The 26,485-nt window shown below is 41.0% G+C and overlaps 3 protein-coding genes across 4 annotated transcripts; 2 read left to right on the top strand and 1 right to left on the bottom strand.

The window, feature by feature from the left end:
- The first annotated feature begins 1,764 nt into the window (after nt 1–1,764).
- Nucleotides 1,765–23,017, top strand: LOC5508224 (MFS-type transporter SLC18B1). Its single transcript, XM_048730160.1, has 15 exons — nt 1,765–2,302; nt 3,316–3,411; nt 4,048–4,121; nt 8,603–8,750; nt 9,231–9,299; nt 14,735–14,822; nt 15,393–15,464; nt 15,854–15,924; nt 17,059–17,163; nt 17,653–17,750; nt 18,412–18,507; nt 19,464–19,538; nt 20,276–20,342; nt 21,284–21,310; nt 21,758–23,017. The coding sequence occupies exons 1-15, from the start codon at nt 2,039–2,041 to the stop codon at nt 21,794–21,796; spliced, it is 1,389 nt and encodes a 462-aa protein (XP_048586117.1). The 5' UTR covers nt 1,765–2,038; the 3' UTR covers nt 21,797–23,017.
- On the top strand, nt 9,310–13,620 carry LOC5508225 (C-type lectin 1). Its single transcript, XM_001628791.3, has 2 exons — nt 9,310–12,321; nt 12,549–13,620. The coding sequence occupies exons 1-2, from the start codon at nt 11,910–11,912 to the stop codon at nt 12,929–12,931; spliced, it is 795 nt and encodes a 264-aa protein (XP_001628841.3). The 5' UTR covers nt 9,310–11,909; the 3' UTR covers nt 12,932–13,620.
- Nucleotides 22,952–26,314, bottom strand: LOC5508223 (SRA stem-loop-interacting RNA-binding protein, mitochondrial). 2 transcript variants are annotated; one of them, XM_032377021.2, is made up of 5 exons: nt 26,213–26,299; nt 25,929–26,059; nt 24,310–24,368; nt 23,856–23,963; nt 22,952–23,223 (listed from the first exon to the last, which is right to left on the bottom strand). In XM_032377021.2, exons 2-5 carry the CDS (start codon nt 25,930–25,932, stop codon nt 23,140–23,142), a joined length of 255 nt encoding a protein of 84 aa, XP_032232912.1. In that variant the 5' UTR covers nt 25,933–26,059; nt 26,213–26,299; the 3' UTR covers nt 22,952–23,139. The 2 variants fall into 2 exon arrangements, with proteins under 2 accessions (XP_032232912.1, XP_001628811.1); XM_001628761.3 differs by lacking the exon at nt 25,929–26,059 and having other exon boundaries at nt 26,213–26,314.
- Nucleotides 26,315–26,485: the final 171 nt, after the last annotated feature.

Here is a 26,485-nt window from a genome sequence, read left to right as displayed (position 1 = left end):
AGGGTCTGTGGTACTAGTATTAGTATAGTTCTACTGTACAGCCATGTGTGAGGTTTGATTTATCCAGGGTCTGTGGTACTAATCAGTATAGTTCTACTGTACAGCCATATGCGAGGTTTGATTTATCCAGGGTCCGTGGTACTAGTATCAGTATAGTCTACTGTACAGCTTAGTTTGATATTCGAATTATTGAGGGTCTTGACATTAACGTTGATTACTTACGTCATATGTTAGACGTTACATGAAATTCGTACAAAGTTTCAATAGAAGCATGCCACTTCTTAGAAAATGAGAACAGAATCCGCAGAATACACAAATCACTGTTATAAAAACTACGGTGTACTTCTCTAGTAAAACACGTTTTCATTGGATCGTGACTTTATAATTGAATTGAAGCTTGTCGATCCGACTTGATGTTCATTCCAGTATTATGAATGAAACATGCTTGAATTGCGGGGAATTCGAGAAAAATCCATCCTACGAGCAAAACAGCTCAATTCTATTTTTAAAGTGTTAAATAATACAGGGAAAGTCGCGTATCTATCAAAAATGATTACTGCTACCCCAAGCACACACGGTATGCAGCTAGGAGTTGATAGGAGTTTTAACAGGACTGGAGGGCCCAAAAGGCCCTTTCGGGGCATTTTCTCCTGTACTTTAGATAATGTCTCATACACTTACTGTATTTTTGGCTGCTAGAGGGAGGGGGGGGGGACACCCCGACTGGCTACACCCCCTGGTGCCGCACCCTTCATATCAATATTTGGGTGACCTTCAAACCCGCTCGGTCAATCACTTGGAGGCCTGGGTCTAAGGACTTTATAGGATTAGTAAGGAAAAGATTTGACCAAGCGAGCAAGTTTTGGTAAATAATTTTTGCCGCGAGTCGCAAATTGACAGGAATGAGTATTTTTTACCATGTTTTCTGGAGATCAGGGAGCGCGAAAACTTTAGCTCTTCTAAATATGGGCATCTATGCCCATATAAGGCAATACATACGAAGGACAACACAACCCGTGGGGAATATGTTTAAAATGGGAGTGACCAATCACATATGGAGTTAAAATGAGCCGTTTATTCTACTATGAAATAAAAATCTTAAAAATCTCTATAATGTTCGTACTTGGTTGTAGTTTCTTCAAAGTAGTCTGGATAATTTTTTTTAGTCTTTTTGTGCGAGTATTTCTAGAGTAACGCTGTTGAGTTCCCAATTTACTCGCCCAAAATAGCTTAATAAATTTCATCCAGGCTACATCGAAGGCACAATATCCAAGTTGAGGTTACCTGTGATAATAAAAGTTTCTTGCTCGTTTCAACAACAAGACCGAACCCCTCCCCCCCTCGCCAAGCTATGGAATAGATGTAAAGATTGGATTTCTCCTAACAAATTTAAGGTAAATAAAGGACAACAAGTAAATCATCAAACCTATTTCTACAATCTCAAGTAGCCATGGCGACCGTACCTGTCGGGGTCCCGGTTTTGTTTGTTTACACATTGTTTTTATGAAATCTCGTTTCGATTATATTGTAGAACCATTTAATGAAAAGTAACAATATGAATTTTAACAAACCTTGGCGTCCTTTTTTAGCTTCCAATGCGTAGCAACACATAATGCTAAAGTTATTCTTCGCGAGCGTCCAAAGACGAGATAAATGTCGCACTCACAGGAATGTAACGTTTTCTTACGTCATGAAAAAAATTCCCCAAAAAAACCTGTTAAAATTATACCCCCTTCCCCCAGTAATGTCCTGTTACACTAAACTTGCTTTGTATATTTCATGCCATACACTGAAACAGTCATAACATGTGTTTATCCGCCAAAGAAATGTCCCGAATGATTCCGATACGCGGAAAAATCAGCCAAGCTAATTAACGCCTGGCCTCATATTTAGCGCTGTAATGTCGCCGCCATGACCCGCCTTGACAATTCCCCCGCGGGTGGAACGCGTTTACTTTTACCTTGTATCACTGATACAACTATTAATTATCATTATTGATAACTGAAAGAGTGAGAAAGATGGAGAAAGATCCCTAGAGATGGATTCCCCAGAAGACCCGTACATCGCCCCCCTCGCGTCTGGTGAATTAGAGATCAACAGGGTGGATTTGGGTAAAGTCGGGCTCAAGATGGAGGAAATGGTGCCGCTGGATTTGTCGGACGAACCCAGAAAGCCGTCAAGACTAAGATTGTTTAAGTGCCCAGTTATTGGACTGAAGATGCTCTTACTCGCTGAAATGTCTGTGGTGTTATTTTTCAATTTTGCATCTTTTAGTATTCTTGCGACTTTCTTCCCAAATGTGGTAAGTAAGAAGTAGTTATCCCTTGTATTTTCCATCACCAAGTGTGGAGTGTGGAAATTAAAACTTCGTTAATACCTCTTGTATTTTCCATACATTATTTTTCAAACATCGAAGTCAAGCAGATTTATACAAATCAGAATTTATAGCTCATCCGCACCGTTACCAGACCCAAAACCCGTGAGACATTTACCAGTTGTTTTGTGACAGTACAACATGGCGGTGTACGTGCATTCAGTTGTCACGTTACTAATAATTTTGGCCCCGGTATCACAGGCTTACCAACCTCTTAGTCAGTCTCTAGTCAATCTCTAGATTGATCACCTCCTGTAATTGTTTTATATCCTAGAATAAAGGTCACAATAAACTCCATTGCTTTGTGATGTGAGTTTATTGTGACCTTTATTCTAGGATATAAGACAATTACAGGAGGTGATCAATCATGAAAATATCCGAGCTAGTTACAAAGAATGACTAGTGACTGACTGATAGGTTGGTAAGCCTGTGCTGGTATCATTTTATTCATAGTATTTAACCATAAGGGAGACTTTGGTCATTCACTATTTCTTTCTTGATATTATTTGTCGGTCCTATGCCCGTATTGCTGGGAATACTATGTTAGGTCGTGAGGTTATTTTGATCTCATCGCGCGGCTTCCGTGACCCCGCTCGATTAGCGTTAATTTATGCCAGATGTAACACAATGAACAATCTGTATAAATTAACTTTGGTCCTTAGCTATGTACATCCTTTTATATAAGCCATTGGTTTCACGATAACGTAAAATCTAAGAGATCATTTGAAAGATTTTTTTTTATGGGACTACTCGATGACTCGTATAAAACAATCATATTTGTATTATAATTGTTATTTTATTTTGGTTTGAAATGGGGTTTTTTACCACTACAAGCGTGCCTTTCTTTGTGTCAAAAACATTTAAATATTTTTGATTTGCATATACATTTCTTGTACTGTTGCGTGACATTTTTACGTGACGCGTGACCTGTTCCATTCCAGGCCCTTGACCGCGGCGCTGACCGTACGCAGATTGGTTTAATTTTTGGAGCGTACCCCGCCATTGCGTTCCCTGCATCGCTTGTGTACGGCGCTTTGGTAAGGACGAATGTTTGCTATACCGTAATTTGTTTATTTAATTTCGATGGGAGGAGTGTTCAATGTACAGGAGGCGTTTATAAGAGCGACGCGATTATCATAAAACTATAATAATATAAAACGGTAGCGCGGTATCCTTGACGGTAGCAGTCCTGAACTCAATGTCAATTTTCCGAGTCAGAGTCGAGCACCTAAGTAGAGGTTCCTTCGTTTGGGTCTTTCTCGGTTTGAATTTGAGAGGGAGGAAGGCAAAAAAAGGGGGGGGTGAGTTTAATAGACAGGGGGCGTTTTTAAGAAAGGGCCGTTCAACACAAACTCTTATAAGTTTAGGGGGCGTTCATTAGATAAGAGGCGCTTATTAATGTATATTAAATGTGTGGATATTATTTTTGCTCTTTAATTGTGCTCAGAATGTTCATATGTATATTCACTTGGCATGATTCTTATAAAAATTAAAATAAATTCTGACTTGAATGATATAAGCTCGACCCAGTTCTCACTTTGTTCGTCTTGCTTTTGCGCATGCGCCCGACTAAAGTGCAGCCTTATGATTACTGAGACCACAGGTAGCCCATGTTCTGCTGGTACCAGCGCCTAGCGCGACACCAGGAACATATACTGTTGATTTTTCTCTAGATCCCTCTCATCGGTACTGAGAAGCTGCTTCTTGCGGGGATATTTACTAATGGCATTACCGTTGTACTATTTGGGTGAGTTTGATGGGCATAGAGTTATATCAAAGGCGGGATTTGAATGGGGCATGGGAGTAGCTATAAACAGGAGAGGAATTGAGAAGCCTCGTCCCAGGATAATTCAATATAGTCCAGTCAATCTATGGTTTTAAGTCAAACTAATTGCAAAATAATTTTTCTCACTGCAGATCGATAGATCTTAGTGACCTAACTAACACACTGAAAATTCCAAAAAATTCCTCCAGGCGAACATGCTTAAAATTAAGTTCAAAGTTGACAGTTTTTTCCACAGGGTACCCATGTCGTAATACATAAGCATTAGTGTATTAAACAATAAATATCAAAAGGGGATGATAGAAAATCATTTTCATCAAAACAAAAATACGATTTGATTAATTTCTAAGCGTGTTTTGGCCTTCTCGGAATGTTTTCTACTCAAGAGACTAAATTATAGCTAACCACAGGGTGCCCGCGTCGTAAAAACAAGGAAGTAATGGATTTAAGAGGTAACAAGGACATTTGACGCCAGAAAAGTATTTGAATGAAACCCAAAGTAGAATTTTATTAACTTCCATTGTATTTGGTACTATATGGGAAATGTTTGTGGCTCAATTGACTATTAACCTCAAAAAAAGTTTCTTTAATTATCTGAAACGGAGCGTTTGAAAAGATCGTTTGTCTCGGTGTTTTCATATAATCTTTACGGCTCCGACAATGCCATTGAGGCAGGAGCATAATGCTGAGCGAGATATATATGAATCAATCACTTTTGCTTAGGTCAGGCGGGGAGGAATGGTCACAGCTTTGTCCACGTTTTGCAAAAGACCATTTTCGACTAGAGTTCTTTGCGGTGGGAGCTTTCCGTCCATTTCCTTCAACCCGCAGTCTTCTGGTGGAAGTGCAAGACCTCTCCACTGCTGTACTTGTTGATACACACGAAGGCTGTGGTAGACAGCTCCGACAATGCCATTGAGGCAGGAGCATAATGCTGAGCGAGATAATACACGCATCAATCACTTTCGCTTAGGTCAGGTGGGGCGGAATTGTCACAGCTTTGTCTACGGCAAGTACCACAAGCAGCAGTACAATCTAAGTCGTGCCTTTTGCAAGAGCATTTTCGACTAGAGCATCCTGTCTTACAGTTGCATCTAATCAGTTCCAGCAAAGAAGGATGCGCTGCAGATTGATCGGTTCTTTGCGGTAGGAGTTTTCCGTCCACTTCCTTCCACCCCCAGTCTTCTGGTGGAAGTGCAATACCTCTCCACTGCTGTACTTGGTGATACACACGAAGGCTGTGGTAGATGGCTGCAGCAGATATTTGGGGCAGGCTCTCTGGTCGAACCTGTGTGTTCCCGGTTGAAATCTTTTGACAAAATCTTGCATAACGGAGAGAGTCCAGCGTTTCATCTTTGAGACCCTTGTACAGACACAAAAGGTCCGTCTCCCCTGCTGCAGCAGCAATATCGTTCTTAGCAGCATCTGCTTGATGGAATATATCTGCCTGTTGACGGAATGTCGCATCTGAGGTTAACATTTTCAGGGATAAACCTTTTCCCAGGCCGTATAGAGCAGACGTGGTATCGCAACCTAGTATTGCGTGCGCGAACATGATGTTTTTGCAAATGTCGGGACCAAGTGCCTCAACTGTATTCTTTATGTTCCAAACTCTCATGGTACCTGACTTTTGCTTTGTCTGAGGCATAAACAAAATATCATGATCGTTCGCATCAGCGTAGTGACATAGCAAAATCAAAAGGTCTGTATCTTCACCGACCAAAGCAGTTGTAGTGGTCTTGGCAGACTGAATGGCTGTTTCGACAATTGCCAAGTCTGCGTCTCCAGGGGCATCTAAAACGGTGTATCCTGAGCGTTGGAGCTTGTCACCTAGCAGATAAATGAGCCTCTGTTTATTCGCTGGATTACTGAGAAATACGTCTTTCTTAATTCTCAATACCATCTTGCCATCAAATTCCACAGAGGGACCACATACACTGGATCTTCTTTCGTGAGTAGAATCTTTGGTTGAGGGCCCAGACTCATATCCGTCAAACACCACGTCTGAAGTCACATCTCTCTTCGGAATAAGCTTCTTGCCGATTAAGGAAGGAGTGATTACTGCAATGATACCCATACCATGGAATGTGCCGCTTCCATCTAAAGTACGCGTATTATGGTCCACATTGTCCGCTATGTACTGAACTTGTTTATCCGGTGTATAGCTGGGAATGTCTGTGCCCTGGTGCACGGCTGCACTTCTTCCATACTTTTGCACTGTCGCGTATGGCGAACAAAAAAAGAAGATCTGGTAAATATTCTAACGCTTTTTCTACGGAGGACATTTCATCGCTAGAGGGATAATCGCTTGTTGTAGTGGGTAGGTCTTTAATCTCACTCTTGATCAATCTTGCTGCAGTTTGGATAATCTTCGCTTTTTCGACTTCGCTATCATCGCCCTTAGGTTTTTTTGTAGAAGTCACTGATTATACTTGCTGTTGTTTCCCGAAATGTAACGACATTTTGGTTGTTTATAGAATTAATGGCTATTTCATTACCGAAATGCTGGTGTAATCTAGCTTTCATATGGACGTTGCTGTAGGGGGCTTCATTGTCGTCTTCGAGATACATTTCCATTAAGGAAACAAGATCGGAAATAGTTAATTGCTCTTCGTCATTATCTTCTAAAAATCTTGCTACCTTTAGAAATGCAGCATCTTTGATGGTGTCAGTCCGGCGGCCGAGAGTTCGTTTCTGGTACTTTTCTTCGCCTTCTCCGTCATGTCCTTTAGGAATCTGTTTACCAGTTCTAAAGTTCACGTTACATGAGTTATGATAAACAGCATCCACTGCGTGCAGATCTCTCGCGAACTCTATCCGACTGAGGACTATCTTTCCCCAATCATCTTCTCTGGTATTGCAGATGTGCAATATGCGATGTTGAAAATCACTGGTTCGCACGGGATAGACATCCGAGCCACGTTTTCGGTGATTGTACTTTGCCGGTTGACCACAAAAGAGGCAGTGCTCCTTAAAATTAAATATCGGGTTGCCAGATCGACGTGCTGCTACTGTCGGATTCTTGTTTTCGTCGACACTTTTGTTTGCTGCTGGTCTCCGTGTATAGTCAAGGCGACATTTGACGTGCACACGTTGACCAGAGGTAACATGGATATTACTACTTTCCAGGCAATCGCTTATCTCATTAATTGTCTTGCAGCCCTTTTCCGTCAGTGCCACCGCAATGACTATATCTATAGGCCTGTTGCAAAAGCAGCACGCCATAACGGCGCGTGGTGGGGGATACCTCTTTACTTCTACATGATTCCTTTTGGAAACAAAAAACACAATTTTAAAAGAAATTCCACTCTCGATGTTTGAATTAACGGAACAAGTTTTCGAAAAGAACTATCATGGCTTTGATAACGGTTAAAAAATGTAGACAAACTAGAAAATAAGACTATTTACAATTGGCTTGTGTCTCGTAGATCACTCGAGCTCGATATTGGCTCGTGTGCGATTGTCACTCGCGATGTGTAGTGAATGAAACGATTTCATAAAGCGAATAAAACATCATTATTTTTTTCTGATTGCTTACCTTAAATCCCTGTCAGCCTCTATAACAACTGCTACTACAATTAAGCACAAAAAAAGCATGAAAATATCGACAAATTTGGAGAGAAACCCGATGAACTTGCAGTGCTTGATGTGACTAAACGATTATCAACCAGGCGTTCCTCGCCACACAGGAATCGACTTGATTGTTGTTTTAATTTTTGATTCTATCGCTGTTTAATCTGAGACTTTTCAAATCATACATAAAAACAAAGTGTTCGCTTCTTACTAACTAGTGTTTGCATTTTTAAAACTCAAAACATAACAAATTCATTTTTATTTAACATTTTTATAATTTTACGCGACGCGGGTACCCTGTGGTAAAACGCTGAAACTTTGCCCTTAATTTTAAGCATGTTTGCCCCGAGGAATTTTTTGGAATTTTTAATATGTTAGTAAGGGCACTAAGATCTATCAATCTACGGTCGCAGAAATTCTTTTGCAATTAGTTTGACTTCGACCCCCTAAAATTCATAGATTGACTGGACTATAATGCGTCTAGTTGGTTGGGAATGAAGGAAGGTAACCGGCATCTAGTCAAAGACTCATCTCTCTATTTTGATTTGGTGTCCTATGTGGGAGATAAAAATATGTTTTTTTTATTTCTCCTGTCAGAATAATAGGAAAGACTATGAAATAGTTCTTTCACAGGGAAGTTTTCAGATCCACGCATCTCATACATCACATACGTCTTGACGTTACAGTGCCCTTTCTTCAGCTGAACAGCATTACCACTAACCATGTCTGAAGCGAAGAAACGTAAAAGAACTTACTGGTTGATGCAATAAACTAAACCTTTCCTAGCTCGAGCTGGATATGACCTCACCCCTATCTTATACGCCCCTCTCGAAAATGTTGTATTCGTGAACGTTTTTACATATGATTGACAGGTTCGTTCCCTTGGCGACTTCAGCACGCTTGTTCATCAGCATGTGCTTCTTACTGCGAGTCCTGGCCGCGATAGGAGGGGCAGCGTGCGAGACGACAGTCAGAGCCATCGTGCTGACGGAGTTCAGCGACAACGTGGGCTTTTCTATGGTACAGACAGATACATCTATATCCTTATAAGGGTATTCTATATATGGGAATTTATGCCCGGGAGCAACCTCTATCATGACCACACACAACCAGCACAGCCCTACTGCACACCAAAATATTACCGTAAAATATAAGAGTGTTTTAGTAATGCATGTGCTTCATGCAATCCTGCCGGTGCTGTACCGAAACACACCACCATGTTAGTGACACTTGGGACCTTAAGCAACGACAGCAGAAAACAATGGAATTCATTCAGAATGCGACAGCACATAAAATGCGTTCTGTCTGACGAATTCCAGCCATTTTCCTATTTTCACGGTCAATTAAGCACGCGGACGTTGTTGTTTTTTGTTGTTGTTGTTGTTGCTGTTGTTGTTGCTGCTGCTGCTGCTGCTGCTGTTGTTGTTGTTGTTGTTGTTGTTGCTGTTGTTGTTGTTGTTGCCTATAATCCAATACCAATTATACAGATCTCTCCTATAGGGTTTGCTATCTACTTCCACCCAGCTAGGCTTCACCGTAGGCCCCTTCCTTGGGGGGATATTATACTCGGTAAGTAAACGATTCCACAGGAGCCTACCTGGGGGAGGGGGTATACACACGCTGCGCGCACCCCATTCCCCCCCCCCCCTTGACCATGTTGGTCAAGGGGGTGGGGGCTGTCGTTTTTCTAAATAGTCTAATAGAGCCTGGGGCGCGCACGCGGGAGACCTGTGATATTCTAAAACGACAGGGACTAGGCTCCATTTCCAAGATGGTTGCCAGCAAAATTGTAGTAAACACGAATTCCTGCAAGTTTACAAATTCTCGACTTACAAAGTTCCAGAGCGATAAAAGAGCAAAAAATTGATTGAAGCGGGACTCCCATATATGGTATGTAGTGCCTAATAAGGAAATGACCGAGCGAGCTAGAAAAACAACAGTTTTTAAAACAACATTGACTGATATGCAAAAGTGGGTCATTCGTACAGGGGGGGGTGTCATTTATTATCGCAACCTCCCGCATCTAGCAAATCCTGTGTACTCGACTGATCAATTTCTTTGAGGTTGCGCGGCCGTATAGCACCTTGATAAATGAAAATGCTTTCCCAATAGATTTTAGATTGTAATTGCAAAGAGTAAGCTGTGATGCGCAACAACCAAGAATAATTTCCACTTAAGACTTCATAATTTGTTCTTTTGTACGTCAATATATGTTTAAACATCGGTAAAAGAAAATGATCACTGCCACTCGACCAATCAGCGCCCTCCATATGAGCCCCCTTAATCTAATAGTAATTATGGTGTCAAGCGGCGAGGGCATTGAACAATAGGGAATTAGTGGGGGATATAGTTAGTAATTAGTGTTAAATTGTAACTCTGTTTTCATTGTTTTCCTCCACACGCAGGTTTTTGTTAATTCGTGCCCTAAATCCCATAGAACACTCAACTACCAGAAAGATGGCTAAAATACCGGGGTATCATAAATACTCGTTTTTACACCGTAGCATTATTTAATTTTAGGGTCTTGAGGGGGTGGGGGCACCCGGAAAATTCAGACTCAAGCTATTATGTAACGCCCCTCTGTCACAGAGTAAAAAAAAAAAAACAATTCCGGTAGGTTTTTCGTAAAAACGTCACCAAGTTGGTAAATTTTTTACCCGGTAGATGGAGCTGGAGCTGGAGAAGGAGCTTTTTTAAATGTTTATTTTTGTACTGGGGCAAATTTTTCCACCAGGACAGGGTGTACCAGGGAGAGTGAAAATTCTGAAGGTACCGAACTTCAAAAGGCTAATTGTTGCAAGAGTGTCAACAAAACGAAACGAAACTCTGCGTGTTAACCATTAATTACACGCAACCTCGAAATACTTTTTTTTTATAAGAACGTCTAATATTCAGTGGAGGCTGTGCCGTTCTTATTTTTGGAGCATTTTAATGCTGAATATGTTCTTAACGATGTTCTTAAATTTAAGTGTAGATAAGAATATAATATCCGATGAATTATTAGGAAGAAAATTACACTAATGATCAATAGCAATAATATATAAGGTTGTTAATATGAACACAATTTGATTCTGCCATTTAGAACGCGCACCAGGACACTAAAAAAAACAATATTTTTCTGCTATCTGAGGGTCGGCATGTTCTAAGCATTTTCTTGAAATTTGGTAAAATCTCAGGCTAGACATTCTTATAAAAAAGGTTTTTAATCAAATGATCTTGCACCTCAATTTCTTTGAGGTCGAGGGCGTATAGCACCTTGATAAATGAAATTGTTTTCCCAATAGATTTTAGATTTTAATTGCAAAGAGTAAGCTATGATGCGCAACAACCAAGACTAATTTCATCTTAAGACTTCATAATTTGTTCTTTTGTACGTCAATATATGTTTAAACATCGGTAATAAAAAACGAACTTCAAAAGTATCAGATACACATATTCCTATGCCGTGCTTAGTGCTTACTTTTTTCAGTGAATATGTATTCACTGAAGGATTTTTATTTTCTTCGTTGCTCTCTGGCATGACGGTTGCAGCCATCTCTGTTTTTTTGCCGTTTAGTTTTCCACCCCAAAAAGTCACGTGCTTTTTTACCTAGGCCTATTAGAATTACAAATAATCTTTTGAAGGTGTTCCGATGAAAAGACTATTGACTTTCAATTCCACTTTTTGTACTTTAGTATGCACACATGCAACTCATTGACATTTGTTGGTAAGCCCTTAGTTGGCTGGCGGCTTTGTGACTTGCTTTCTTGGCCTAGGACATAAACGTCTGAAAAATCCCTCGAGAGAAATTAAGAAACGAGAATAAAACGCGGAAAGCAAATAGCACAAGGAGAAGAGAAAGAGAGACGATAGATAAAAGAAGAACACGGAAAACTTGTCCTTGGATTCTTGTCGTAGGCTGGAAGACCAGGTGGTGAATGTGTTGGCGAGTGTGAAGAAGAAAGGTAAATAGGACTTGTGACGAAAACTCAAGACGAAGAAGACGAAAGGAAGAAAAGGAAACTTTTGAGAAGGTTTTATAAATCTTCTTTTATGTGAAGTCGATTTTCATTTGTAGAAAGAGCAAAAGAGAAAAAGAAAAGAAGAGTGCCAAGAAGGAGGAGAGACAGAAATTAAGGGAGCAAGAGAAGGGACTATTTTATGATAAAAGAAAGCGAGACAAATAACGGACAAGGACGATGGCCACCCCTTTGTTGTTGTTGTTGTTCGTTCTCACAGCTGTCGGAATTGATGCCTACCCAACATGCTTTTCGACCGAGTCCCAACAAGGCCGAGTTCTTGTCAACATCGTTATTTCCCGAGTATCAACGATTTCTTTCCAACGCTGCTTCTATAAGTGCTCCAAAGAACAAAACTGTTTCAGTTTTAACCTGAATTTCAAACTCGGTGTTTGCGAACTAAACAACGCAACGCATTTTTCGAGCCCGCATAACATGGTGCCAGCAGATGGTGCAATGTACATGATCTACCCCCAGCATCGCCACGTCTGCAGCAACAGCTTGTGTGGTCACCATGGGAACAGCACATGCGTGATGAATGCCGGTGGTGTCAGTTATAGCTGTCAAGAAAAAGGCGGCAACAGCTCGGCAGGTAATGCGAAATGCATAAGCGTGGAAACAAATATGGGTTAAACTTCAGTCTAGCTTAGGTTTTATACTTTATCCTTTTTTTATTTTATTCATTCAAAACGAGGTAGAACATTTCAAAGTTAGGTTCTCCCCCCGTTATATTTGCATCCGACCACCACCCTTCCCCCTCCCCTACAGTTTTCCATTCAAATTGCTATGGCTCGTCTCTCACTGGTTTCTTGTTCTCAGGCTGCAAAGCAGGCTGGGATTGGCATGACGGACTCTGTTACAAATGTCACTGCAAAAGCTCTAGCATGGCAACGTGGTCTCGAGCTCAACAAACGTGCGAATCCGAGGGTGGGAACCTCGTCTCCATTCACGACAGCACACAAAACCTTCTTGTTAGAAAGATCAAGCCAGACTATAAACTGATGTGGATTAGGCTTAACGATAGAGATGCGGAGGGACAATACAAATGGTCCGATGGTAGCGAGGTTGGTTTTACTCCTTGGGACTTTGGTGAGCCTGTTAATGTGACCGGGTTAGAGGACTGCGCTGTTCAGCGTTACAGCGAATTTGTAATGATGCCCTGCACGGATCTCCAAAGATTCCTCTGTGTTTATAAGCCGTGAATCTCTCGATGATTAGAAGAATAGAAACATCTTCTGACGACGGCGTACACGTTAGATTCATCCGCAAACAAAAAATATGTGGCGCGCGCAGAGATTAGTGTTACAGGACGTGTTGTCGTATTGTTTAGGTTATAGTTACTGTCGTCTAGTATTTCATGTTCCTATGAAAAACGGAAGTTATAAAGTTTTGTTTATCTTTTAAGGATTATTTAGATTTTGTTTGCAATTGCTGGTTTCCTTAGTCTAGATTTTAGCACGCCCGTGGACCCTCCTGTTCGATGACCTTTTGGTACGTCTAAATCCAGGGAGTTTCCAGTTTCTTGTACGTGGCAGAATCGTGGTTACTTCTTTTCGTTTCAGACATTTATTTGGCAAGTTAAACTCTTGAATGTTCTTTGAAACCACATGCCATCTTCACCCCTTGGTTTAAACATCATATATTTTATCATTATTTCATTTGAAGGAAAAAGTTGTAGTCACGCGCTCTTTGAGCATGCGCAGTTAAGTTTTAAAAGTTGCTTAATCATTAGTGTTATCTTACAGTTACCTTGATTTTATTAATTTTTTTGTAAATATACAGGGACGAGAGACCAACTTTAACCGAATGTATCCAATTCTCCCCGTTCTCTCTTGAATTGTTTTACATTTATTTCCTTTCATGTGGGACCACCACATGGATTGCTGTCTGATCCTAGCGTATAAATGTAGCGAGCCTAGCTCTGTATTTTATATCACATACATCACTATACTGTGTGTGCCGCTACTGCTGTGTGCAAATCATTAAAGCTTGAAATACCAGCGTCGCCTTTGTCTTCATCTTTGTCCTAAAGATCCCGGCTAGTCCCTTAACACTAGCGTCGTACACGCTATGTCTACCTTTCTACCGTCGTAGGCCTTATGATCCTCATACACCATTCGCGGGACTTGTTTAAAATGTTTACTGTGCCCCCTAGCCTAGGCTTCCTTAAACTTTCTGTTATTTACAAAATGACACAATAAAGAGAACTTATGCACTGGGTCACAAAGCGTTAATATATTTGCTCAGTTTAATTGTATGCTGACTGGGCGCTTTTAGGCAGTGTCTAAATTTAAATAGTAGTTTATGAATCAGCGCAGAACCTGATTTGTTAGGATCCTGAAGGGAAGGTCTAAACCCCGCCTTCCCGGCTTCTGGTTACCCTAGTTACTTTACCGTTCCCGATTTTAGTAGCTAAAGTCAAGCTGCTAAAAAAAACGCATCCAGTTTTCCCCTGTTCGTCCTCGTCTGATTTTTGCATTAATTTTCCGATATAAATTCATAATAAGCCTGTAAACATCAGGGGCGTAGCCAGGGGGGTGGCCTGGGGGCCGCCTCCCTTTTAGAAGCCATACAGTAAATGTATGAGACATTATCTAAAATACAGAAGAAAATACCTTGGAAGGGCCTTTAGTGCACCCTCCTGTTAAAAATCCTGGCTACACCGCTGAATCCTTGTTTTCTAGCTCTTAGAGGCTTGAATCGCCGATGACCACACCTTCTGCTATTCCTAGGTTGAAATTGATTCTCTGTAAGCACAAGTGATTTTACCGGAGCTCCCTCTCCCTCTCTGTATTCTCCGTAGACTCCTGATTGTCAAAGTGATACCTTGTAATAAGTGCAGTAGCAGATCTAGGGGAAGGGCTTTAGGTGGTGGCCCCCAGAACGCCACATGTAACCAAAAAAAAACTTTGTCACTTGGCCAAACTCCCCTTTTAGCGAAAAGCTAGATCCGTCCCTGAAGTGTATGATATGAGTTCATCGATCAGCGTTTTTTGTTTCCTCAGCTTGGCGGATTCATGCTGCCGTTCGCTGTGATCGGAGGACTTCTCCTCGCTCTACTGTTTCTTGTGTGCTACGCTTTGCCTAAACAAAGTGAGTTGAAACTCGTCGGATTATGTAGTAGTATTTCAGCGGCCTTACAAATGATACACACACATAACACAGGAAAAAGGCAATGGGGCTAAAGTAGTCTCTCTCACGGTACTGCTGCGAGAGGGACTGGGGATAAGGCGGATTGAGGATAGAGAAATTTCAAGCTCGTCACCAGGGTCTTCTGGGTAATTTTAAATATGGCGTCTAGCTGACGCCATATTGAAAAATAACCCAGAAGACCCTGGGGGCGAGGTTGGAGAAATTTGGCAAATGTCTGGAGGAGGGTGGTGGTGTAGAGAGTTGGGAGAGTGTGGGTGGGGACGGTGGGGGACGGGTCTGTCGGCCTGTTACGCTCCCTTTTTGTTTAATATATTTGTGACACTTTTCCCTGTCCAAAACAATGTTGCCTCGTTTCGTACATGTATATAGCAGTCATCAATAGTGCCCGCTATTTTTTTTCGTTACAAGGTATGCTGCGTGTTACCTGTGCCAGTATTAAGCGAACATAACCATCATTACGTTGTTGAAGGGAATGTCTCATAACGCCTAAACGTGTGGTTTAATCAACAGCGGCAGATCCTTCAAACCTCGAGAAAGGTCCTATGACACAAGCTCTTACTATACCGGGGGTTTTATTAATGGGTAGGTACCTTGATAGAGGGAGAGGGAGAGAGAGAGAGAGAGAGAGGGAGAGAGAGAGAGAGAGAGAGAGAGAGAGAGAGAGAGAGAGAGAGAGAGAGAGAGAGAGAGAGAGAGAGAGAGAGAGGGGGGGGGGGGGGGAGGGAGCTTTGAGTCCACGTGACACCTGAGACACGCGTTACGTGATTAATGTAAAGTTTGTTGTTCGTATAATTCGGAGCGGGGTGCTTATATTTCAAGCTGAGCGCTAAAACAAGCATTACAGTATATTTTAAGTATACTATATGATACATATGTGACGCATGTGCATCGCCTTTATGACTTATTGTTCAACGGCGTCACGCAGGCAAATTTATTCTGTAACCTTGAAATCTTATTCCTGGACATTTTAGGTATGGCTATTAATGTTAATATTATCGGGCTGGCATTCCTGGACCCGACACTAGCACCACATGTTTTTTCGGTAAGTAACAGTTAAATCGATGATCTGGTATTGATGGTGACGTCATAGTGGTGACGTTATGGTGATGGCGAAGTATAGATAGTTACGTCATATTGGTGTAGTATTGATAGTGACGACATAGGGATGATATAGTATTGACAGTGACGGAATAGTGATGATGTGGTATTGATGGCTACGTCATAGTGATGGTGTAACAGGCGCGTACACAGGGGGCGGGGAGGGGGGGGGGGTGGGAAGGGTGCGCGCGCATACCCCCTTGGCGGCCAAAAAGTGGGTCAATACTTATTAAGGAATCTTCGACTTATATGCTTTTTCCATATGACACCTATGACTACACTTCCCCCTCGGCCAATCCTGGGAACGAGCCTGTGTAATATTTATGGCTACGTCATAAGGATGGTGTAGTATTGATGGCTACGTCATAAGTATGATGTAGTATTGATGGCTACGTCATAACGATGGTTTAGTATTGATGGCTACGTCATAGGGATGATGTAGTAGTGATGGCTACGTCATAAGTGTGATGTAGTATTGATGCATGGCTACGTCATAAGTATGATGTAGTATTGATGGCTACGTCATAACGATGGTTTAGTATTGATGGCTACGTCATAGGGATGATGTAGTAGTGATGGCTACGTCATAAGTATGATGTAGTATTGATGGCTACGTCATAGTGATGATGTAGTATTGATGCATGGCTACGTCATAAGTATGATGTAGTATTGATGGCTACGTCATAACGATGGTGTAGTATTGATGACTACGTCATAAGGATGATGTAGTATTGATGGCTACGTCATAGTGATAATGCATTATTGATGGCTACGTCATAGTGATTATGTAGTATTGATGGCTACGTCATAAGTATGATGTAGTATTGATGGCTACGTCATAACCATGGTGTAGTATTGATGACTACGTCATAAGGATGATGTAGTACTGATGGCTACTTCATAATGATAATGTATTATTGGTGGCTACGTCATGGTGATGATGTAGTATTGATTGTTACGTCATAAGGATAATGAAGTATTGAAGATGACGTCTTAGGAATGATGCTATATTGGTGGTGACGTCAAAGAGATATTGATATTATTGTCGGTTGTGAATTCTAATTACTCCTCCGCACAGATCGACCCAAGTATGGCCACCGCAATCGTCGGTCTGATCTTCCTGATCAGCGGTTTGTCCGCGGCTGCGCTCTCACCTGTTGTCGGTACTCTGTGTGACAAAAAGGTACCTCTTGTTACAATATCTGGGTTACCTGTGCCAGGAACAATAAAAAAGTCCCAGATGCAGAGTCTGCGTTTAGCTACAGAGCTACTGTAAACGCTCGTGTTGTTTTGTGATTATGCACTATTAGCCTACATCTTGAAACACCTCTCTCCTTTCTCGAATAAATAGCGTTAAAACTTGTTTTTTTTTGTCTTGTTTAAAAAGGCTATAGCAGGGGGTGGGGCACCGGGGCATGTGCCCCCGTATATTTTTAGATAAAATTATAAGGAAATGACCAGTAGGGGCGTGGCTGTGCCCCCCAACATTTTCTTAATATATCTGAATTGTTCCCCCTCCAGTCTTACTTGGCCTGCTACGGCTCTGTTTGTTAAGGCTGATGGGAGATTCAACTCCCGTCAATTTACATAAAGTCAAAATACAATACAATATATCTATGGAATAAAGTATCAAAAAAGTCATTTCTTTTAAGAATACTTTTCTTTGTCTTAGGGGTGTTTCTCGGAATCTGTCATATTTGGTCTTGTCATTTGCGGCATTTCGTTGCTTTTAGTTGGACCGTCTCCCGCCTTCAATTTGTTCCTTCCGAGGTAAGTCTAAAAAAGGTCGGATGAGGTGGAGACCGTGATGCAGTGGGAGGGAACGGACCACGGGACTATGGGACTACGGGACGGGACTGTGGGTCGGGACTATACGGGACGGGACTATGCGGGACGGGATTTCGGAACTACGGGACGGGACTGCGGGTCGGGACTACGGGACGTTACGGGACGGGACTATGCGAGACGGGATTTCGGAACAACGGGACGGGACAGCGGGTCGGGACTACGGGACTATACGGGACGGGACCATGCGGGACGGGATTTCGGAACTACGGGACTACGGGACGGGACTGCGGGAAGGGAGCACAGAACTATGAGGGAATAAGGGAGAAGAGAAAGAGAGGGAAGGAGCTTAAAAGATGGAGGTATATAGCAGGAGAGCAAGGCACGATTATGAATTGGGGTCCGGTGTCCTCACGGACAAAGTCAACTTTGAAGGGCGTGTATTAGAGAGGAGTTGACCTTATATTGGGTGGTCTTTGATATCGCGCCGATCAAGATGTTGACAAAAATCGATAAGCACCCTTGGCCTAAGAACTTCCTTTCAGAATAGTTTTATGCTCGTGTATCCGAATTAAAGATTATATCCACTCCTTTCGCCGTTAGCAATGACAAAGTTTGTTGAACTAGGTGTGTTTCTGTCTTCCAGTGCTATTTGGCTCGTGTGCATCGCGAATGTCCTGAACGGCGCGTCTACAGCTTTTGTGATTGCTCCTTCAGTCAGCGTCATGTCCGATCACGTCAGGTAAAAAACTAAGGCCTGGTTCACACTAGGACGTAAGCGCAAATACCATAGAACGCAACACCTTAATTCCTTAACACCGAAATCACGTGATCGGTGGCAGACTCGCGCGCAATCCGGCTTTTGGCGACAAAACAAAACAAAACAACAACAACAGCAACAACAACAACAACAACAACAACAACAACAACAACAACAACAGCAACAACAACAACAGCAACAACAACAACAGCAACAACAACAACAGATACGGATTGGCCAGAAATGTGATCTGCCAAAAAGAACTTATTTTCATTGGAAGATTGTATTTTTTCTTTGCTTTCTGACGTGAAGGGCCAGCCATTTTTGTCTTTATTTCGATGTGAGTTGGGACCCAAAAACTCACGTGCTTAAGTGCGTAAGCGTTAGTCGCCCATTCGTGTGAATGTGATTTTGTGTCCCTATTAAAAGGTTAAGAGAACATCTACCAGGGTAAAAGCTTGCTGCTTTAAGGACTTCAGCAAAGACACCTCATTACTCAAGAAAAGTTTTCAATTCCCATATAAAAGAAAGCCTCATATATGTTTTTTTTTTTTAATCTTAACCAACTTGATAAAACAACACCTCGTTACTAAGAATAGTTTTATCCTCGTGTATCCGAATTAAAGATTATATCCACTGCGACAAATGATAATTATAGATAAATGAAAACAGAAACTAGATTGAAATTGAATGATATATGAAAATTCAACCAAAGTGAAAATATTGGCTCGAATGGGGTCAAGGGTTTGGCTGATTTGTTGGCGTGGGGTAAAGAAACAATGGCAAAGGGAGAAAGATTAGTTTAGCACGCTTTAAAATGCTCAATTTTTTAAGTCTACTGTACTCTGGTACTTCCGGGATTTTTTAGTACTACTGTACTCTAGTACTACCGGGACAGGTGAGTTAGTCTGAGATCCTTTGATATTTATCATTGTTAGTGCTGCCGGCATGCCGGACGACATCGCTACCAATGGAGCAGTGTCAGGGATCGTTACGGCCGCGTTGAATTGCGGGTAAGATTATCAATGCTGTACCCCTCATGCACTTTATGCAAAACAGCGCTCATACAGTGCTAACTTCTCTCAGCATAGCTGGAACCATCAAGTCCCGCTCTTTGTTGCAATTTAACTTGTAGGAAGTGGAAGATGTTTGGGCTGTTGTACATTACTTACAGCATTGCCGAAGCTTTGCTGAAGTTTCCCTATCAAGGCTGGCGTTACAAACCCTTGCAGTAATAGACTTTTATCACGCTAAAAGAGTTTAAAAAAGTCTTCTTGTTTGTCAAAAAAGCATCCCCGATTCATTTACGCTATGTCAAAATAAGTCCATCGATGCCCGTTTACTGTCGATTTTCCTGTAAAAACGCTCAGTTTAAAATCTTTAGATTTTCTTAATTTTGTCAGTCATTCTATTCTAAGGCGGTGTCCTGCAAAGGACGTGTACCGTTGCACCTTCCCTTTTGAGTTACGTTTTGCATGTCTTTGTTTTGTGTTGTTTCTGTCATGTTTTCAACTTTTATGATTTTGAAAAAAAAAAAGAAATCCTTTTTAAACTTTAAATTTTTCTGATATCGATATAGCGAATTTGATTCTAGTCTCATGAGTTTTTATTTAATTCTAACGTGATCTAGGTGTACTGGTTTCAGGCGCGTAGATTGGGTTGTCGTAGGAGAAGCTCAACCCCCACCCCCACCCCCCTAACCATCCATGCTCCTCTTGGCTGCGCGCCTTGTAACGATATGTTTTTGCAGGTCGTTTCTCGGTGCTTTCGGAGGCGGTGTATTGAATGACTGGCTTTCTTTCTCCACCGCAGCCACTGTAAGTATAGTTGTGCAGCATATGACCTTGAGTGGTCTTGCGACTGTAGAGGTCTATTCTAGCAAAAATGGTGGATATGGAGAGAAAGCGGAGATGAAAACACTTACTGCATTACTGCGCATGTGCAGGTCAGGGCGAAGGAGACGGTTGAGAGGCCTCTCCGCTTTCGTTTCCTTTTCCCGCTAATTTACACGCGTGTCTTCCTAGTCTTCGCTAGTGAAAGGCCGGCTTTGCAAAAGAAAACCCATCTTTAAACAATGATACCTAAACGAAGACGGACCATTTCATTGACATTTATTGCACACTAATGCTGTATTCATACCAAAACCATGCTTAGTTAAACAAGGTTTTTCTTTGCCTGATAACTTGCTAAGTTTCTAATTGTGTTAAATTCTTACTAGCTAATTGATCACTTAGTAAGATGTACAGCACAGTCTATTCAGTTTTGTTTTTGGTTCTTACCCACTCTTGGGGGATTGAGATTTAAACCAGTTTAATTAAACCACCTTTAAACTGGTTTAAGTGCTGGTGTGAATGCGGTATAAGTTAATCGCTGTCCCCCCAATGATCGATCGCACTTAATCTTAGGCGATTGTGTCTAATTCTAAAATCTAGTGCGATGGAAATCAGCCTCAACACTTTTCTTTGTTACCAGAAAAGCGGATCGTACTGTCAGGCCCGTAGCCAGGGGGGGGGGGGGGGTGTTTGGCGGAACCACCCCACTGGACTTGAAGGTCCGCTCTAATGAAGAAAAAATAAGTACCACTGCAAGCTAGGGAGAGCTATCTAAGAGAAGATGGTCCGCTTAATGGGTAAACGAACCCCCCCCCCCCCCCCCCCCACCGCTCAAAATCCTGGTTACGGGCCTGACTGTTATCATGTTTTATCGCTCCATCAAATTGTAACAAAATTGTAATATTTAAAAATCTAATCTTTTTTAGGTCGTTGCTGTTCTTCAATTCTTACAGGTACTATTAATTTCCTGTGTGTGTGTGTGTGGGGGGGGGGGGGGGGGGCATAGCACGCAGACCAATCGAAACAAAGCTCATGAATTTAAGTGTCAAAATTTGGCTTTCTTCAGTCAGAAGCCTTCAGCTATGTGCTTCTATACTGAGGCACAGATTTTGTACCTTAGCGGATTGAAGGGTGAGGGTTATTCCCTGACCAAATTTTAGTATGAATATGGGGTCTAAAAATTCACAAACTTTATCTCCGCCATAAGTTTTATAAGTCCTCCCCCCCTTTTTCGATATCATGGATCACATGTTGTTTCGCTTTTTCCCTTTTTGCTCCAGTCCTTTAGAACAAGTTAAAGTTTAAAATATTGAATTTTTCTGTTTATTAGTATAAGTATATTTTGGAGCAAAATTTGGAACAAACTTTTTTTAAGTTTCTTTTTTTCTAATTATTTGCAGGCTGTCTCGATTTGGCTTTTCAATTTCTTCTGGAGGTAAGATTAACCCGCTGGGTGACAGCCTAATCTTTTCTATAGTAACGGGTTATAACACTTAGTGTAACACTTAGACGCCAAAGGTGAGGCAAGTCATATTTGATGATTTCTATAAAGCCGGGTGAAAATGTGTGTTAAGGGTTGACAAAATAGTCCCTGCTATTTGGATTTGTAGCAGACCTAGAAATATTGAGGGGGGAGGGGGGGCACGATACAGAAACATTTAGAAAATATTGGGGGCACAGCTATGTCCCTATTGGTCCTTATAACTTTTGAAAATATGGGGGCACATGCTCCTATTACCCCACCTATGGCCCTGCATTACTTGGAAGGTGCTTATTCGAAATAATAAAAATGAGATAAAAATACTATCGATTGTTTCTTATTCCTAGAATAAAGAAAAAAAGGAGAAAATCGTCTCAAGGTTATAGAGCAGTTAATGAACAGGAAACTACCCCTCAGCCCTGAATGTCTAACTGTTGCCATGGAAACAGGTCATCAACAGATGTGAAGGCAGCACACCGTTTTCACACCATGATCTAACTGTTGCCATGGAAACAGGTCACCAGCAGATGTGAAGGCAGCACACCGTTTTCACACCATGATCTAACAGGCCTGTAGTCTGGAGAGATTATGATTTTAAGGGGATTGTTCTTGACTCAAGTCAAGAGACTAAGTTAAAACGATGCTTTTGATTACAGTATATATTTAGACTTTTAAAAAAGAGCAATCATAATCTCCTCCAGACTACTGGCCTGTTAAACGGACCCTCCAATTCAGGGTCTCCATTTAAAACTTTTTCCTGAGGATAGTAGGGGGACTCCTCAATAGGAAGGGCTGAATAGGAAAATCACCTATTGACTCCCTCTGCTTGAAATGACACCTGCCTTCTATCCTTTTTCAATAAAAAATGTCAGTGTTCATAAAAAAAGACAACCCTATGACCGAAAAAAAGCTTGGATAACTTGATACCATTACATTAGTAACATTAGCTTAAAAGTACACCCACTTCCATACTTAGAAATTTTATTTGCCAAATACCATTTCCTGTTGTGCAAGCAATTTTTTTAAAAATAGGTCTATGAACATCATGTGACTCCTTGCGGTATTTAATAAATGTTATTTTACATATTGTAAATAACAGAACAGTACAAAGATCGATTGTTTTTACTTTTATCTTTATTATATTTTTCTGTTCACATAATAAAATTGTTGCTTAATGAAACAAAGTTCATGCAAGTTCATTGATAACAACAGTCTTGTATCTAGAATCCCTCGGGACCACACCCATCTTGTTTAATTCCAAGATAACAGGGTACAGAGTTATTGCAATTATGTAGTTAACTGTTATCGCTCATTTTGTCGATTTCTTCTTGGATTTCTGCTCTCACTACTTCCTGCTGGTGGGGTTGTCATTAACTCAACAAATACCTAAAGACAGAGACAAGTGAGTACCTGCACAAAACACATTTAGCCAAAGTAAACACAATTTACAAAGCTAATAACAAAGAAGTGTTCTCTCAGAACTAGTAGAAAAACAAATTATTTGCATCAGCCTATTTCCAATCTTCTTGGTGTTTGTAACTTCTAAATCTGATAGGCTTAAGTTAAAATTTGGTTTTGGATAGTTGTGTAATTTTATCAACAAATAATCCATAGTCTCTAGCCAAAAAGCTTTAACAACAGGGTTTGTTGCCCAAGCAAATCTTGAGTATGCCTGGCTTACCTAAAAGGGTCCATAACAGGGTGTTCATAATATATCCTGATTGGGGGGGGGGGGGGGGGGGGGGCGGGGGAGAAATAGGGGGGCTCTGTATTTTTAGCAACCCAAGGGGGGTGGGGGGGGGGGCTCAGGAAAAATGGCCCTCTCATCAGGTTTCTGGTTTTTTTTTATGAAATCCTGAGGGTTGTTAAATACACTGAAGGGTAAAATACACTGAAGAGTTTTGAAGAACACTTTTTTTCCGTGCTAGTAGAGGTCTTTCAGCTGGCAAAAAATAAATAAAATAAAGAATGAGAGAGACATCTGCCAGCTGGGAAGCTTTGCTGTAATATCCACTTACCTTTTGACCTTCAATAAAGTGTGGCTGGTTTCCCATGGCTTTCTCACAAGCTTCTTCATCTTTGAAGAATACAAAACCATACTTTTTAGAACGACCAGACTTCAGATCCTTAAAAAGAATATAAACAGATAAATCTTAAAACCAAGTTTCTTTTCCCGTATTTTTATTTTTGGACTAGACTTTGGGGAAAAAGAATAAAGAGATTTAATAATAATGTAGTAAGGTGGATGAAAGATAAAACGAGGAAAAGTGTAATGGTTAATTGTTACAGGGGGTACTCCTATGGTATGGAGCGTAGCAAAGACTGGCATGGCAGTAAACAAGTGAAGCTAAAGCCTCTGGTACCCATGGTACTCCTATGGAAACATCTGAAGGATAGCAATAGGTAGAAATTTTAACCCTAGAATATAGTACTCCCCCATCCCCCCAACCCCCACCCCACCATCATACTTACAAACATGACCTTACTGGAGAGAATTTGACCATACTGTTTGAAGTGCTCTGTTAAGCTTTCTGAAAGTCAGAATCAACACAAACAGAACACCATAAGCCACCTACTAACTGCAGTCCAATAATCATGCAGTCCTACTCCTTCTGATGTTAAAGCCGCATTGTCACCAGTTTACTTCCGGAGGTCCAACCGAAACCTCAACCGTTAAAATACAAAAGAATCTATTAAAATCAGAGATATTAAACAGGCCATCCGCTCTAAATTATCAATCACATCCTTAAAGAAACTTCTAATAAACACACTGCTTTCAATATTTTGAAATATTCACATTTTTCCATTAAAAATCATCGGATATTGTTAGGTAATCGACCGGAAGTAAACTGGTGACAATGCTGCTTTAAGCCTCATGAAAAAAAAAATGCCAAATTGCCAGCAATCTTGATAGAAATATTGGCAAACCAATTTTAAGAACCTCTCGACATTGTTTACAAACAGCCTTAACATTGATGAGACCACTTCTCTCAGCTGACCACACAACAATAGAAATAACGGCAACACACTTAGCATACCTGTCAACTCTCCCATATTAGGAGGGAGTCTCAAGATTTTCTCCCGCTCTCCCATGTTGAGCACTAAATCTCCCGCTTTTTATCGCTTCCAAAAATTATTACAGTTGAAGCTCTCGTAAGCGACCACCTCGGGAACTGATAATTGTGGTCGTTAACAGAGCTGGTCTCTTAGGAGAGCTTGCTTTAAAAGTTATCGTGATAATAACAACGCCGTAATATTTTGGTTTATTTCTTGATTTTAAAACTAGGTATTTGATTTATCACGAGAGTTAATTCTACGCAAAGTTGCTCGTTATGTTTGTTTATATCGACGACTTAATCTTTTTGTCATGAGAATATCTTCTGCATCTACAACGATCACATGGCGTCTTTTGTTAGCCAATTTCTAAGGCGTGCAACAAACAAGTGGACAGCTATTATAACTGGATAAAGGATAAATCGTGGAGCTGGCAATGGACTAAAGATTCTTTGCATTTATACATTTTCTGGAGACAAAGAAATGTCAATCCCATGGTTGAGATTGAATTTAGAAAATTGTAATTATGAAATTCTTTAATGGTTGTCTACTGGAAAGGCAGCTTTTGTGAAACATTACAACATTTCTGCTTTATATGTGATTTCAGAATGCATTGGATATGATGTTTATCAGGTGTTGACTGATGTTGTAAAGCCAAACATCATTGTGGTCGCTTACGAGAGCTATATAAAAATATAAGAAAATCTCAGTTAGTGGTTTGAAATTGTGGTTGTTAACGGAGCTGGTCACAACGATAAGCTGGTCGCTTACGAGAGCTTAGAATTACAGAGTTTGTGTGACAATTCAATTGGTGATTCATGATCGTGGTCGTTATCGGAGCTGGTCGCTTACGAGAGCAGTTGCTCAGAGAGCTTCGACTGTATATAGAAAATTGACATTTTGCACGGATTTCCTTGCATAACGCAATTTATCTAACACCTTCGCGAGATCTATAGAGTGGATTTGTGCGCGAGAGCTTTCTATTCGGCAACTTGCTAGAATATACCCACCCCTCCCCCAAAAAATAATATACATACCCATCCCTCCAAAAAAAACTTCTCAAGCCTTGAGATTTTCGGAGGTTGACAGGTGTGATATACATTTTATTGCAACAGGCTGCATATGTGATCGACGTTTGCACACTGAAGTCTACTGCGACTGGGATACTCTATGACAGTGCAGAAAAATGCAAAACAAATTTCGTGGTACCTTATGCACGGTTTTTTCTTAAATTTGCAGACTTAGAAAATACTAAACGTTGATATCGGATAGTTAAGCTTAAAATATACAGACTCATAAGCAACAAGGCCGCTCTTCTTACCTCGGCACGCAGTCCACGGCAATTTAGCTACAAACAATTTGTTAGCGATATTCCTCGCAGACGCCATCTTTGAAACTGAATTGCACGTGGAAGCACAGGGAACCCAAGCACAAAAGTTTCATTTATTTTTTCCATTCGTTCTTTATCGAACCAGCATAGTATGACTTGTCTTACTTTTATAACGTAACATTTGAATTACGAAGCAGGTAATTATTAGCAGATTTAGTCGGAAATGCTTATTTGAGTGTAGGGAAAAGCTGAAATATTTGCCAC

The sequence above is a fragment of the Nematostella vectensis genome, chromosome 7 (genome assembly GCF_932526225.1).
Source record: "Nematostella vectensis chromosome 7, jaNemVect1.1, whole genome shotgun sequence".
Lineage (NCBI taxonomy): Eukaryota > Metazoa > Cnidaria > Anthozoa > Actiniaria > Edwardsiidae > Nematostella > Nematostella vectensis.
The sequence above is the reverse complement of the archived record's forward strand: the minus strand, read 5'-3'. Positions and strand labels throughout refer to the sequence as shown.

What these genes read in the sequence shown, in the direction of transcription:
- LOC5508224 (XM_048730160.1), top strand. Translation starts at nt 2,039, where the DNA reads ATGGATTCCCCAGAAGACCCGTACATCGCCCCCCTCGCGTCTGGTGAA. An exon ending in TTGGGGGGATATTATACTCG is followed by an intron (nt 9,300 to 14,734) that starts GTAAGTAAACGA and finishes TTGTTTCCTCAG; the next exon opens with CTTGGCGGATTCATGCTGCC. An exon ending in GTACTCTGTGTGACAAAAAG is followed by an intron (nt 17,164 to 17,652) that starts GTACCTCTTGTT and finishes TCTTTGTCTTAG; the next exon opens with GGGTGTTTCTCGGAATCTGT.
- LOC5508225 (XM_001628791.3), top strand. Translation starts at nt 11,910, where the DNA reads ATGGCCACCCCTTTGTTGTTGTTGTTGTTCGTTCTCACAGCTGTCGGA. An exon ending in AGGCGGCAACAGCTCGGCAG is followed by an intron (nt 12,322 to 12,548) that starts GTAATGCGAAAT and finishes TCTTGTTCTCAG; the next exon opens with GCTGCAAAGCAGGCTGGGAT.
- LOC5508223 (XM_001628761.3), bottom strand. Translation starts at nt 26,279, where the DNA reads ATGGCGTCTGCGAGGAATATCGCTAACAAATTGTTTGTAGCTAAATTG. An exon ending in GCCGTGGACTGCGTGCCGAG is followed by an intron (nt 24,369 to 26,212) that starts GTAAGAAGAGCG and finishes TCTGACTTTCAG; the next exon opens with AAAGCTTAACAGAGCACTTC. An exon ending in ACTTTATTGAAGGTCAAAAG is followed by an intron (nt 23,224 to 23,855) that starts GTAAGTGGATAT and finishes CTCTGTCTTTAG; the next exon opens with GTATTTGTTGAGTTAATGAC.